This window comes from Peromyscus eremicus, chromosome 10, assembly GCF_949786415.1.
Source record: "Peromyscus eremicus chromosome 10, PerEre_H2_v1, whole genome shotgun sequence".
In the NCBI taxonomy this organism is placed as follows: Eukaryota; Metazoa; Chordata; class Mammalia; order Rodentia; family Cricetidae; genus Peromyscus; species Peromyscus eremicus.
In genome coordinates this window covers 202,741-216,556 of record NC_081426.1, presented here as the reverse complement: position 1 = coordinate 216,556, position 13,816 = coordinate 202,741, and the positions used below count along the sequence as shown (strand labels likewise).

Sequence of the window (13,816 nt, the reverse complement as noted above, 5' to 3'; positions counted from 1 at the left end):
TAAAATATTGTGCACACTAATAAACTTATCTGGGGTCAGAGAACAGGACAGCCACAATATTAAATATAGAGGATAGGCACGCCTTTAATCCTAGCGTTCCAGAGGCAGAAATCCCTCTGGATGCTGTGAGTTCAAGGCCACATTGGAAACAGCCATGCATGGTGACTCACACCTTTAATCCCAGAAAGTGAGCCTTTAATCCCAGAGAGTGAGGCAGAAAGCAGAAAGATATATAAGGTGTGAGGACCAGAAACTAGAAGCTTTTTAACTGTTTAAGCTTCAGACTTTCGAGCAGCAGTTCAGCTGAGAGCCATTGGGATGAGGACACAGAAGCTTCCAATCTGAGGAAACAGGATCAGATGAGGAACTGTCAAAGTGAGGAAGCTGTGGCTTGTTCTGCTTCTCTGATCTTCCAGTATTCACCCCAATAACTGGTCTCAGGTTTGTTTTTATTAATAAGACCCTCTAAGATTCGTGCTACACTTTTATTTACTTACCTAATATTACATGTTATTCAGTTATGTAATGTATACATTATATAAAGTATACAGATAACTTCCACATGCACACACTCACACACTTTATTTATCTAATATTACATGGTATTCAGTTATGTAATTTATGCATTATATAAAACATACTGTCTAAGTAGAAAAGTTACACATAAGCAAATATGGAAAATAAAATCATGTATTTGAGATACCATATTTTGTTTGAATTTGTTCCCTGCAGTTATTTTTTAATACAAAATATATTAACGAGATAATTAACACCAGTCAGTTATTGACTTTAGGTATTTCATTTTCATTAAATTTTTCAGCAGTGTTAGGTAGCTAGTGAATTTAGCCCCAATGTTATCAATCATTTTTATATGCAAATTGATAAATATTTTTAGATGAGCAAAAGCTTTTAAACTTTAATTTAAAATCCTTATGATTCTTATCCAGATGTTACATTATACTTATGGATGCCAATTCTAATGGTACCATGAAGTCACATGTATTTTGTATATTTCCACCATAATTTCCACAACTGTACGTATATACACTACCTTGACAACATTCCTAACGTGACTATGTATTTGGTTGTTATAGGTGACTACTAACCTGCATTCCTTAATTATACTAAACAGTTTGTAATAGTAGCTTTTATGGACTAGAAATTTACATTATATTTTAAAATGATTTGTATAGGCACAATATCTTAAACAAGAGTAGAAACATATACAGTATGTTAAAACAAAACTAACCTTAAATTTGTATCAATGTACAAAAATCCATACCAATGTAAAATATTTGAGACTACTAGTTGGTTTTTAGTTTAAAAGTAGATTTAATACTCTACCCTTTTATTCTATCATTCTTATATCCCTTTTTTATCCCCCACCCTCCCCCTTTCAACATTAGATAAAAGACAAAGAAGGATAGAAGAAAGAAAAAGAAATCTCTTAATTTAAACTTTGTTTGCTTTCCTCCCTAACTATGACCAATAACAGCTCAATCTCCCTAAATGATGACAAACATCCATAGCCCACCAAATGTCCAAAAACCATCCACCCCACCTTTTGGGAATGTGGCAGTCATGTTCTTCAAATTACTTCCTACTATCTGGAGGTGATAGCATCTTTACATGGCCCTGAGAAAATTGGGATAATGGTCAAGTCCTGGGAGAGCTAGCTGTATCATTTGTTGTCCAGCCTTTGTGTGATGAGAAAGTGCAGGGTTCAACTGAAGTCCTGGCTGGAGTAGTCTGTGAGGCTAGACCATCTTAACTAGCTGCTTTGTCCTGAACAGTTTGTAGTCTGAAGCCGATCTTTGGGTGGTGTTTGTCAGCTTAATGGCATTGCCACAGTCCAGGTGGATTTTTTGTTATAGTGCCTCATCATCTTCTTGGAGACCTCAAAGGTCCCTATAAGGAATTTTCACAGTTCACTGCACAAAACTTAAAATATTTTAAATGCTATATATAGCAGATCTCCAAAAATTTAGAGAACTACAATCTATTAAGTGCATCCAGGGTATACAAACTGAGTTCCTAATTACTTGCTTCAGACTCAAACCCCAAGATATGTACAAGAAGCTAGATGAAGCTTATTTCTAGAATTAATTCGTAATCTGTATGACTACTAATATCCCAACAGAAAGTTTATATATATGTACATAATAATCTTATAGATTTTGAGATAATATTTATATCTAATATTTATATTTAAAACTTTAGGGAAAGTTTTAATGAGTTGAAGTAAAACAAAAGGATTATGAGATCAGTGCAAATATTCCTTAATTTTGTTTTTCTTCTGTCCCATACATGAGAGATTTTTGATTTTCCTTTTTAACGCGCATGGAGCATGGAGAGAGCCATGCTCCAGCTGCAAAGTCAGCTTTGATTTTTAATTGAATTGGGGTCGTGAAAAGACCATTTGCCTTTTATGTTTGTAGAGAGCAAAAACAAGCATTTGAGAAGATTTATGAAATTCTACCCTGTTAGAGGTGGTCTTATACCATTAGGCCAATTTACTCTTCTTCTTGGGATATTTTCTCTTGATGATTCATCTTCTTTAGATATCTTGTTTGTCTAATGGTCTCCAGATTTCTTAGTTGGATGCTTTTATTCTGGAAAGACAAAAACAATACTCTGGCCCAACCCTAACTTTGAGGAAAGGGTACAAATGTACACTTATACTTTCCTTGACTTGTTGTCAAGTGTGGTAGATTGTACCAAGTGTGGCCCCCATAATCTCATAGGGAATGGCACTATTAGGAAGTGTGGTTTTATTGGAGTGGGTATGACCTTTTTGAAGGAAGTGTGTCACTGTGGGGGAAGTCTTTGAGATTTCTTCTGCTCAGGATATGACCCAGTGTCTCAGTCAACTTTCTTTTGCCTACAAGATGTAGGACTCTAAGATATTAAGAGGTTCTGGAAAATCTAATGACAATAGCATATAATTCTGATTTTTGAACTGAATCATAAAGGTTTGAGCCAGTTTACTTATTTTTCCTGACTTATAACCTGCCTTTCCTGATGGATTTGCATCAGTATAGAATGTAGGGGCTCCAAAAATTGGTGTTCTGTTTACTATATGAGGGAGAATCCAATTAGTTCTTTTTATAAACTGAAGTCTATTGCTTTAGGGATATTTGTTTCTAATCTCTCCAAAAAAAATTACTTCAAGCTCTTTGCCAATGTTCATTTTCTGCCCGTAATGAGGTAATTGTCAACATTAGCAAAAGCTACCACAATTTCTGCCTGGCCTATTCCTGCTAATTGACAAAGTCTCAATTTTCCTTTCAGAATCAATTCAGAAACCTTTTTTACATAGGTCTTTAATTTTTTTACTCTTGTTTGTGTGGTAAAAATATCCATTCTAAGATATCTTCTCACTACATAAGAATTCCTGTGGGAGAATGAGTGGAAAGTAGCATGACTAGGATACAATCAAGCTCTGGATCCAAGTGATCCACATTTGTATCCTGTAATTTCTTTTCTACCAAAGCCAATTCTCAGCCTTAGCTGATAATTTTCTTGGACTATTAAGTCCTTATCGCATTGTAAGATTTGAAATAAATTACTTCGCTCTTGAGTAGTTAATCAAATTGTGGGCCAAAGCCGGTTAATATCTCCCAGCAATTTCTTAAAATCATTGAGAGTTTGTAATTGATCTCTCCTGATCAATTTTCTGTGGTTGAATTTTTCTGTAAACCTATCATATCCTAAATAATTAATAGAATTTCCCCTTTGTATTTTTTCAGGAGCAATTTGTAATCCCCAACAAGGTAAAATTCTCTCTACTTCAGCAAACATTTTTTTCCTAAGGTATCTGCATCTGAATCAGCCAGTAAGATATCATCCATATAATGGTGAATTACAAATTGAGAAGCTTTATGAATTATTTCTAATGGTTGTTGTGCAATATAGTGACACAAAGTGGGGCCTTTTTATATTCCTTGAGGAAGAATTTTCCATTGGTAGCCTTTAACAAGCTCAGAATTATTGTAAGTAGGCACTGTAAAGGCAAATTTTTCTCTATCCTGTTCTTGTAAGGGTATAGTAAACCAGTCGCTATAATATACCATCCTTTAGGTAATAAAAAGGCAAGGGAATTCCAGGCTGTATTCTCATTGACTGAATCACCTTATTTATAACTTTCGGATCTGTTACCATTCTCCATTTTCCAGATTTCTTTTTAATAACATATATAAAAGAATTCCAAGGACTGGTAAATTTTTCAGTATGTTTAGCATTTAGCTGCTCCTGTATCAGCTGTTCTAGTGCATGTAATTTTTCTGATGTCAACAGCCATTGTTCCACCCACACAGTTTTGTTAGTTAACCATTTTTAAAGGCAGGGCTGTTGATACCTTTGAAAGACCAGTAGCTGTTGTGCCCTGCTTATGTACAATGTGGACAGTCTGTGACTGTTCTTGATAATACAAGTATTTTTCTCAGAAGTATTCTTTATATTTTATGGTTTGTTTCTGAGATTGGAGAAATGTTAATCTGTGTTTTCTGTTGCTATAAAAAATCATGCTCCCATAAATTCATTGCTATGTTAGCCACATATGGCTTTAACTTTCCTCTCTGCCTTTCTGGCCCTATGCACTTGAGGCATCTTACACTTTGTTTTACCTGAGACAAAGTTCCAGTCCCTAAAAACTGAATATTTATCTCCTGAGGTGGCCAATTTGAATGCCAAGGGTTTTTTTACAATTATTGTTATATCTGTCCCTGTGTCTACCAAACCCTCAATTTTGATACCATTTATGTGTATTTTTAGCTTTGGTCTGACTATAGCAGTTTGGCAAAATACTTGTTTTCTGGTGTTTCCTGAAATTTTTGCTTTATCTAATGAAGTTATTATGTCCTTAATCACAGTATGATTTTTAACAACAGATATTAAGTCTTTTAATTGCGTTGTGAATAAGTTTTTCCAATGTTGACAGGGAATTATTGAACCAAATTTGATATTGGGGCCTGCAGGAGGGCCCCCCTCAGGCATTTCCCAAGAGTGTAGGGTTACCTTGCCTGTCCCTTGTTGATCTGCATTCATTAGTGTAATGTCAGCCTTTGCTACACCTTCTGCATATTCTAGACCTTCTAGGGCCTTCTGTTTGGGTTATCTCTATAAAAAGCTTTGTTTTTAGGAACACCTTGCCTACAATCCCTTTTCAAATGACCTTGTTTACCACAATTAAAACATCTGATATTTTGATTTTTCTTAAAATTTTTAGAAATTACTTCTATCTAAGCAGCATCATAAGAGTGAGATCCAATATCAGCCATCTTTCTAAATCATTCATCTATTGGTCCTGATCTTACTTTTAAAGGCCTAATCACCCTTTTACATTCTGAATTAGTATTTTCAAAAGCCAAAGATTCAATTAATATCCATCTGACTTCTGGATCTGATACTATTCTATTTACAGATGATGTCAATCTTTGTGAAAAATCAGTGAAGGCTTCTTTTGGACTTTGTATAATTTTAATAAATGACTCATAACTCTTTCCCGATTCTTCAACTTGTCCCAAGCATTCAAAGTTGCTAAATGACATAAAGTCAAGGCGTGATTATTAAATTGAAACTGTCTTTGCAATTCAGCTATTGACCTTCATCTAGAAATGGTCTTGGAAAGTATCAATTGCTCTATCCCTATTTCTTTGTTTTGTGGCCCTAGCTTCCTCTTTCTACCATTTTCTCCATTGTAAGTGAGGACCAGCTTCCGATATTGCTGATGAAATCTTTCAAGTCTTGTGGGATAATTCTGTTGTGATTTGCCCATGAATTTAACATCTGCTTCACATAGGGTAAATACATACCATATGAAACTACTGCTTCTTTAAATCTCCTCAAATATATGCCTATAGGATTCCATTTAACTTCCTGATAACATTGGGGTGTCTATCGTCTCCTGGTTGTTGTATAGTAACTGGATAAACTAAGGTGGTTTTTCTAATAATCTTGGGCCACCCCTCTTCAATTTCATCATGTGGTGGCGTGGTAGGTTCTTGTCTAAATTCCTCTGTGTCTGAATATTTTTCTTATTTTCATTAGTAGATCTTTCTAAGGCTTGTATCTTATTGGTCAAATTTTTCTTATTTTTATTAACAAGTCTTTCTACAACTCGTGTCATCATATTTGACACAATTATCAGACCTCTTTTTATATTTGGCAGAAGAAGCCACTGTGGCTATTAAGGATGAAATATGAACTACCAGACTGATAATTATAATCGGTATTATGTCAATCTCAGCTAAGTTTTTTATCCCCTCATTTACTGTTTTCATTTTCAAGCCATCCATAGTAGCACTATACAGAGTTCTAGCACTCTGCATTGTAATATTTCCCATTCTTAATGTGGGAACGATTCTTCTTTTTAATATTACCCAACTCTCTCCTTAAGGACTTCCCAGGTGTCTCACCAAATTTGCTGACTTCTCAATTTGGCGGCAGGCTCAAGCACCTCCTGTGATTTCCAAGTGTAAACCTGCTTTCTGGAGTCCCTGTGAGTGGCAGCAGCCAACTGATGTGAACTCTCCTTTCATGTGGTGGTGCCACATGTTGGAGTGCCAGAATATTGTTTTTCCACTGGAACAGAGGTTATACCTGAATCTACTGCTGTTTCAGTCAGTTACTGCAGCAGTTACTGGCCACACTTCACAGACAGCTATGTTCCAGTGAATCTGCCACTGCCACCAAATAGTTTTTTTTTTTCCATAAGATTTATTTATTATGTATACAGTGTTCTGCCTGCATATATGCCTACATGCCAGAAGAGGGCACCAGTTCTCATTGTTGATGGTTGTGAACCACCATGTGGTTGCTGGGAATTGAACTCAGGATTTCTGGAAGAGCAGTCAGTGCTCTTAATCTCTGAGCCATCTCCAGTCCCCAAATGTAGTTTTTAACTAAGTTTCTATTTACCAATAAAGACTCGAGATTCAGAGACTGGGTTGAAAACTTGCTAGTTCAGAGAGGTTGAGGACCAACTAGCTGACCTTCTCTCTTCACCATCATCTCAGAAGAGAGCATCTTTTCTGTTGCTCCAAAAAGAACCACCACACTCAGAGTCCCCATCCATCCTACTTCCTGTGCCTCTCTATCCTGTTTCTGATCTTCTTCTGACTATGACTACTTTCTGTCAATTACTTGCTGTCTCTGCCTTCTGACCCAAGGTTGATTTTATTTAGTTAACACAAACGCAAACTTGAGGTTCACAAGTGTGATCATGGTAATTTATAGCAGGGGCTGGGGCAGATCAGTGGTAAAACATGTGCTTAGGAAGCATAGATAGATAGATAGATAGATAGATAGATAGATAGATAGATAGATAGATAGATAGATAGATAGATAGATGATAGATATTGTATTTGTATATGCATGTTTAGGCTGGAGTAAATAATATAAAACTAGTATATTTGTGCAATGCGTGGGTATGTGGCATAGAGTATACTCAATGAATGTTCTCTTTCTGTGCCAATTTTGAAATTTAATTCTTAAAAAGTATTTATTATGTGTGGATGTTTTTCATGCATGTGTGTATGGACACCACATGCATGCCTGGTGCCCATGGAATCCAGAAGAGGGTTTTGGAACTTCTGAAACTAGAGTTAGAAATAGTTGTGAGCCACAGTGTTGGTGCTGAAAGAATTGAACTGGGTCCTTTGGAAGAGTCCTAGCACCTTTAACCTCTGAGCCTTCTTCCCAGCCCTTGAAATTTCATTTTATGTCACAGATGCAAAGAGGCTGCACATCCATTCACTTAATGTGTTAGGTTCCAAGACCCTTTGCAATGAGACAAACTAAGAGGGAAGTAGCAATTTCTGTTGTGAAGTTTCTTAATTGCTAGCTTGTATCATCAGATCCTTAGAATTTAAACATTTATCTTTTATGGATCTAGATGCGGAGTGTGTGACCAATTAAAGGGAGAGCAACCAGGTAAGGTTAAGTGAAAGTTTCATGTGATCATCCTGACCTTTGAAAACAACAGCTAAGCAACATACTATTTCTCTTTTATTATACAGAGATGGGTTGGTTGCTTACCTTAGTGTGTTGCTAGTATGTGTGTATTTGAATTCATGATTGTATGCATACGTGGAGACCAGAAAAGTATGTTAGCCTGTCACTCTCTGCCTTATTCTTCTGATACAGGATTTCTCCCCAGTGATTACCCTCCTCCCCACTACCCACCCCGCACCCCCTACAATCTCTGGCTTTTACATGGCTTCTGAAGTTCAAACTCAGGTCCTTATTCTTTTGTTCAGTCCACTGTCAGTTAAAATTTTGTTCCTTTGTTTCTCCAGCCTGTATTCCATGCCTGACCCATCTCTGTCGTTTGGAAATTCGGGCCTGTCTAAAAGCAGAACACCTTCGTTCTGACAGTTTCATCCATCAGTTGCCACTTCCCAGAAGTCTGCAGACCTATTTGCTCTATGAAGAGGTTTTGAGGATGAATGAAATTACAAGACCAGCAGCTATTCATAATAGAGAAATTAGTGAGGCCACCTGACAGCTCATTTTTTAATTCTGTTTAGTCATAAAAGGTGGCTTGTGTGGTTATTTGGATTTGGGGGTAATAGGAAATGGTAACTAGGCTTCCCAATTCCCCTCCTCCCCAATATTGTGAACCTTATTCATCCTGCCTTACTTAGTTTTGTCTCCAGTGCACTTTGTTGTATAGTATTTTGTTTCCTTGACCATTTTCTGTTTTATTATGCTAATGAGCTGTGATGCTGCTATAGTGCTGAATGTGACGTCTTTCCACTTAAGATTCATGTTCACCTGTACTCGAAGCTAAGGATGGAAGTCACAAACTTCCCAGGAAAAATATATAACAACTGTGCCTTTCAATCACGTACCATTGTTATTATTTTATTTAGGAATTAATATTGCCTGTGTTTATAAAAAGAAATATTCCTATGTTTTCATAATGTTCTTAATTCAGACATATTTATGAGGTGTTGATATTCTTGCATTTTCACATGTAAACTCAGGGCAGGGGTTTTTTTGTTTTTGTTAAAGAACATAGATTTCAGTCATATTGCTGGTCTCCCACTTCCTAGAGCCTTTTTTTATACTTTTTGCCAAAAATATAGCCCATTTTTAGTCTTTAGCAAAGACAAGAACACACCTAAATTCAAAGGCATACTCAATATAAAAAATGTCGTTTTAGAAGTATTGTACTCCACTTAGAATATTAATAAGGAACCATAAAAAGAGTATTGCAGTCATTGTGTGCTAAATATAGGAATCAGGCTTCATTCAGCTCCAGAGTAAGAGGGCAGCTTTTTTCCTATGAATAGCCAATAATATTCTATTAATACAATATTTTTCCTTCTTAATATCTGGATGTATTTTAGAACATTGATGAAATAAAGAACTCAGAATCCTGCCTTGTAAGTTTTTACAATTGCTTTATCTAAACCTCAAGTCAAGAAAAATCAAACATCATCAAAACAGTTGTCTAAGAGACTGGAAACTAGCCTTGGGAGGAAGTTACTAGTGTGTTGCTGTCATGATAGGCAGCACAGGCTGGTTTCTACAGCAGGCAGTCCTTCATTTCTTGATAGCAATCTCCTGTGGTTAGATAGATCTTCTGGGCCCATCTCTGATAGGCCCTTGAAAGAAGCATGATAAAGGTTGACTTCATTAGAACTGATTGGGAAGACTGTCTCATCTCTTACATTCAAGTCTTGTTTGATATGGATACAAAGTTGGTATTGAAAAATGAGGCAGAAATTCTGATTAGTTCAATTTAATAAAGATATTCCAAAATTGTCTTTTTTAAATAGTGTGACATTTATATTTCAAACTCTGTTTCAGGTTTTGTTTTTGGTCATGGCCAAATATACACAGAATTATTTTAAAAGATATGTCTTTTAATGTATTTTGTTTGTGTTCAAATGTATTACAAAAATCCAGTTTTCTATAAGTTATCATTGAGGTCTTATTTTTGAAGCCCTAAAAATAGAGATGGCCTGTGGCTGATGAATTTTTGGCTTTACAGCAGCCAAAAGGTGACAAGCATCCCATAGAAATGCACTTTGAACTTGATCTTTTCCTAGGCTAGCAATACACAGTTTGAGATTCTCTTGAGGTCCGATGATGTTGAGTGACAGTGAGCTCCTAGCCAGCCAGCCATATGGTCAGGAGGATGGCTGTAGGGGGCATGAGTGTTCACAGATAAGCACTGGAGAAACTAGGAATGTTAAACATTCAGGCTTATCTCTTCAGTGGAAGGGATGTGTATACCTGTTTTCCCGCCCAGAAGGCTGGGAGTGAATATTATTAATAACCTGGTGACCTTGCTACCTGTAGTTTAAACCAGAGTTTAATTCCCAGTACCCATACAGAGTGGCTCACAACTGTAAATCCAGCTCCAGGGATTCAGTATTGTCTTCTGGCCTACAGAGGCACCTGCACACACATGGCACGTGCTCACACAGACTCATACACATTCAATAAATAATAAATCTTTAGGAGAAAAAAAGAAGCATTTGGTTCGTAAGATTTGTTTTTGTTTTTGAAACGGGTTCTTGCTCTGAAGCTCAGGCTGCTAGAACTCATTATGTAGCCTGACTTGGCTCCAGATTTACAATGATCCTCTTGCCTTAGCCTCACCATTGTTGGGATTATGAGTCACCACATCTAGGTAAGCCCTTGGTTTTGAAGTTGATTAGTCTAGAGTGGCCCTGGAAGGTCCATGTATTAAATGTTTACTCTCTAGTCTGTGGTGCTTTGGGGAAGTTTTAGGAGATTGTTAGACCATTTGGAGGATATTGGAATTCCTGTCTTCTCTTTCCTGATATACATTTGAAGTATATCTTTGTTCTACTTACCATCATAGGCCCAAAGCAACAGACCAACAGACCATGGACTGAAAATCTCCCAAACCAAAATAAAACTTTTCTCCTTTTAAGTTGGCCATCTTAGTTGATTTTTTTCAGTTGTGGAAAACTGACTGATAGAGTGATTTTTTTAACCTTATTGTATGCAATATTTCTTTTTGACATTTTTTATATTAAAATACTATTTTTATAACTTGTAAGGACTCAGTGAAGAATGTAATCTTAAAACATGCAAAAAGTGAGTTGTGGTTACAGCTTCTGATCAGAATCATATGTCTGGTTACAAGAGCTTTAACCTTGCTCCACTTGAGTAGAGATGTTTTAGTACTTAATTTAAAGTTCTGTTAAGTGCCAGGTGTTGATAAGAATCGTCTAGTTATATGAGGTTTAAACCCTGCCCCACGTGCACAGTGGTGCTTTAGTATTTAAAGATCCAGTGAATGCCAGGTATGAGATATCTCTATACATGTATTGACTAGTCAGTGAGGCCCCACAAAACAACGTAAGGTATTTCATTCTTCTTGGTTGCCTACTGTTACTAGATAGACCCTGTTGCTAAAGACACCACACACTTTGGTTGCTGGATGTACAAAAATCAATTTCAAACTTACTTGGAATCTACCTTCCTGACAGCTAGATTTCATAGTATCAAAGGGTGATATTCAGACCACTTGTGGAGAAAAGTCATCAGTGGACTTACTCAGTGGTGGACCCGTTATGCTGTCGTGCTGATCTGCCATGGAAGATACACATTATGTCTACCAATTGTTTTCTGCTTGGACTTGATGTACCATTCCCATCCCAGTCACATGTAACCAAGGTGTCAGGAGTTGCATATGGGTAAAGCTCAGACTAGGAGATCCCATTACTTAGGTTATTTGAAAACTCCTGAATTCTGATGAGAGCTAATGTGGACCTCAGGCATCTCAGGAACACATTCCCTTTGGTAGGAGGAGTAATTAATTTACCTCAATAAATATGGGCACGTTTGACATCTTACACTATCATAATAGTTCTATAATGCCATTTCTATTCTCTTTATCATTTATCATAGAAAATGAAAACAACAACAACAACAAAACACCTAAGGAAAAGTTAGTATCCCTAAGTATGACTTTTCAGGTTTTATATTTTGTTTTCTTTCTTTCTTTCTTTTTTCCATCATCAAGGCCTAATAGCTGTTTTTGTGTTTTAAATCTGTATTTATTATTGTTTCTGCTTTATTAAATGACAGTGATCATTGATGCATTAATGCCTTGTAGGAAATAAACAATTATTTTGTCTAATAAAATCCTGTAGTTTTAATTAGATGAGACTGATTGTGCATACTGTTTCTGTAACATGTGATTACAACCTCTATTGCATTAACATCAGTAGTTCATAGAGAGGTCAGTATAAGTTATATTTTTAATAAAAAATACTTTGAGTAAATTGAGTGCAGATTTTAATATAACTTGTGGAGTTGCTTTGGTGAATAAATGTTAAACGATGGAGATTTATTAACTGGTTACTATGCTAATAAACCCTTTAAGAAATTCTCATTTAGAAATTTTAAGAAATTCTCATAGAAATAAAAGTAATGACATTTAAGTGTTTCATTTGAAAAGGAAATACATGTTATTAAAAATTAAAGGTGGCTGCAAAAGAATCACAAATTCAAGGCTATTCTCAGTTCTCAGGTACATAGGCAGCTACAGGTCGGCCTAGGATATGTGTGTGAGTCCTCAGAAAAGCTTTGTGTGTGTGTGAGAGAGAGATAGAGAGACAGAGAGAGACCTTAGGAAGAAGAGGAAAGAGGATGAAGCTGTGGTCCTTCCAGCTAGGTCCTTTAATGTTAACTACTGTATTTGAATATTGTCTTTTTCTGAGGTTTTTATGATTTTAATCTATGCAGAAGGTTAGGGAATTAAATATATAGTTAAAATCAACCAATTTCACAATTTTGTCTTTGTCCATTAATTTTTAAAATCATTGACATGAGCCGGGTAGTGGTGGTACACGCCTTTAGTCCCAGTACTTGGGAGGCAGAGCCAGGCGGATCTTTCTGAGTTTGAGGCCAGCCTGGTCTACAGAGCGAGATCCAGCACAGGCACCAAAACTACACAGAGAAACCCTGTCTCGAAAAACCAAAAAAAAAAAAAAAATCATTAACATGAAACCTTCAGCAAAGCTAAAGTCATGTGCTTACAGACCTCTGAATCGGTAAGAATGGGGAAAAAAATGAAGTGTGTTTGCTCTTTTTTTCTAAGATTACCTGAAGAAAGCAAAAAACTCAACCTTCCATTTTGTAAAAGAAGCTGGAAGGGCAGGTAAGACCTGGTGGGCCTTCCCTAGTCATGTGATCTGTAGGGTAGCTCCGCATGTGCATGTCTTGTGCTTTACTCCAGTATATGAGGCATGATATGTGCATTTATGATGGCTTTTTTTAAAGGGGAGGGACATGTTTTCAATTGGTCTTACTGTAACTGATGCTATCTTGGAACTGTGTAGCCCTGGATGCCTGAAACCTATTGCAATCCACCTTATTAAGTCCCCTTCATATTGGGGTTACAGGTGTGAGTCATGATATCTAGGTTTATAAACAAATTTAACATTGCTGCAGATAGTAAAGACCTGGCATGTTTTTTTCATGTCTTGGCTGCTTTTTAATGCATAGCATTAATTGATGAAGCAGAGCAGATAGATGGTGGACTGAGACCTTGAAGACATCTGTTTATGTCTCTTTTATCATTGAATGGCTTGCGTAACCTTTTCACTGACTTCCTGTGAGGTTGATAAAAGTCTGTCTGAAGTCATTGTTGGGTACTAATTTGCAATCTTTGTTTAACATAATGAAATAAGTGAAGAAAGTCCTTCTGGCAGTGGATTTGAACTGAACAATTGAAAAGAGGGCATTATACTTCTCAGGTTATTATGAGTTGTCAGCTCAAATAATAGGAGCCAAGAGATCAGTTTCCAAATTGAGTATTTTCTTA

General features: G+C 36.4%; 1 protein-coding gene across 3 annotated transcripts in view; it reads left to right on the top strand.

Moving 5' to 3' along the window:
- The window catches only part of Asb3 (ankyrin repeat and SOCS box containing 3), a 124,809-nt gene extending 115,670 nt beyond the window's left edge, over nt 1-9,139 (top strand). For all 3 annotated transcript variants that reach the window (XM_059275117.1, XM_059275118.1, XM_059275115.1), the window contains exon 10: nt 8,298-9,139. In XM_059275117.1, the coding sequence (XP_059131100.1) occupies nt 8,298-8,503 (206 nt within the window). In that variant the 3' untranslated portion in view covers nt 8,504-9,139. The remainder of the gene's footprint in view (nt 1-8,297) is intronic.
- Nucleotides 9,140-13,816: the final 4,677 nt, after the last annotated feature.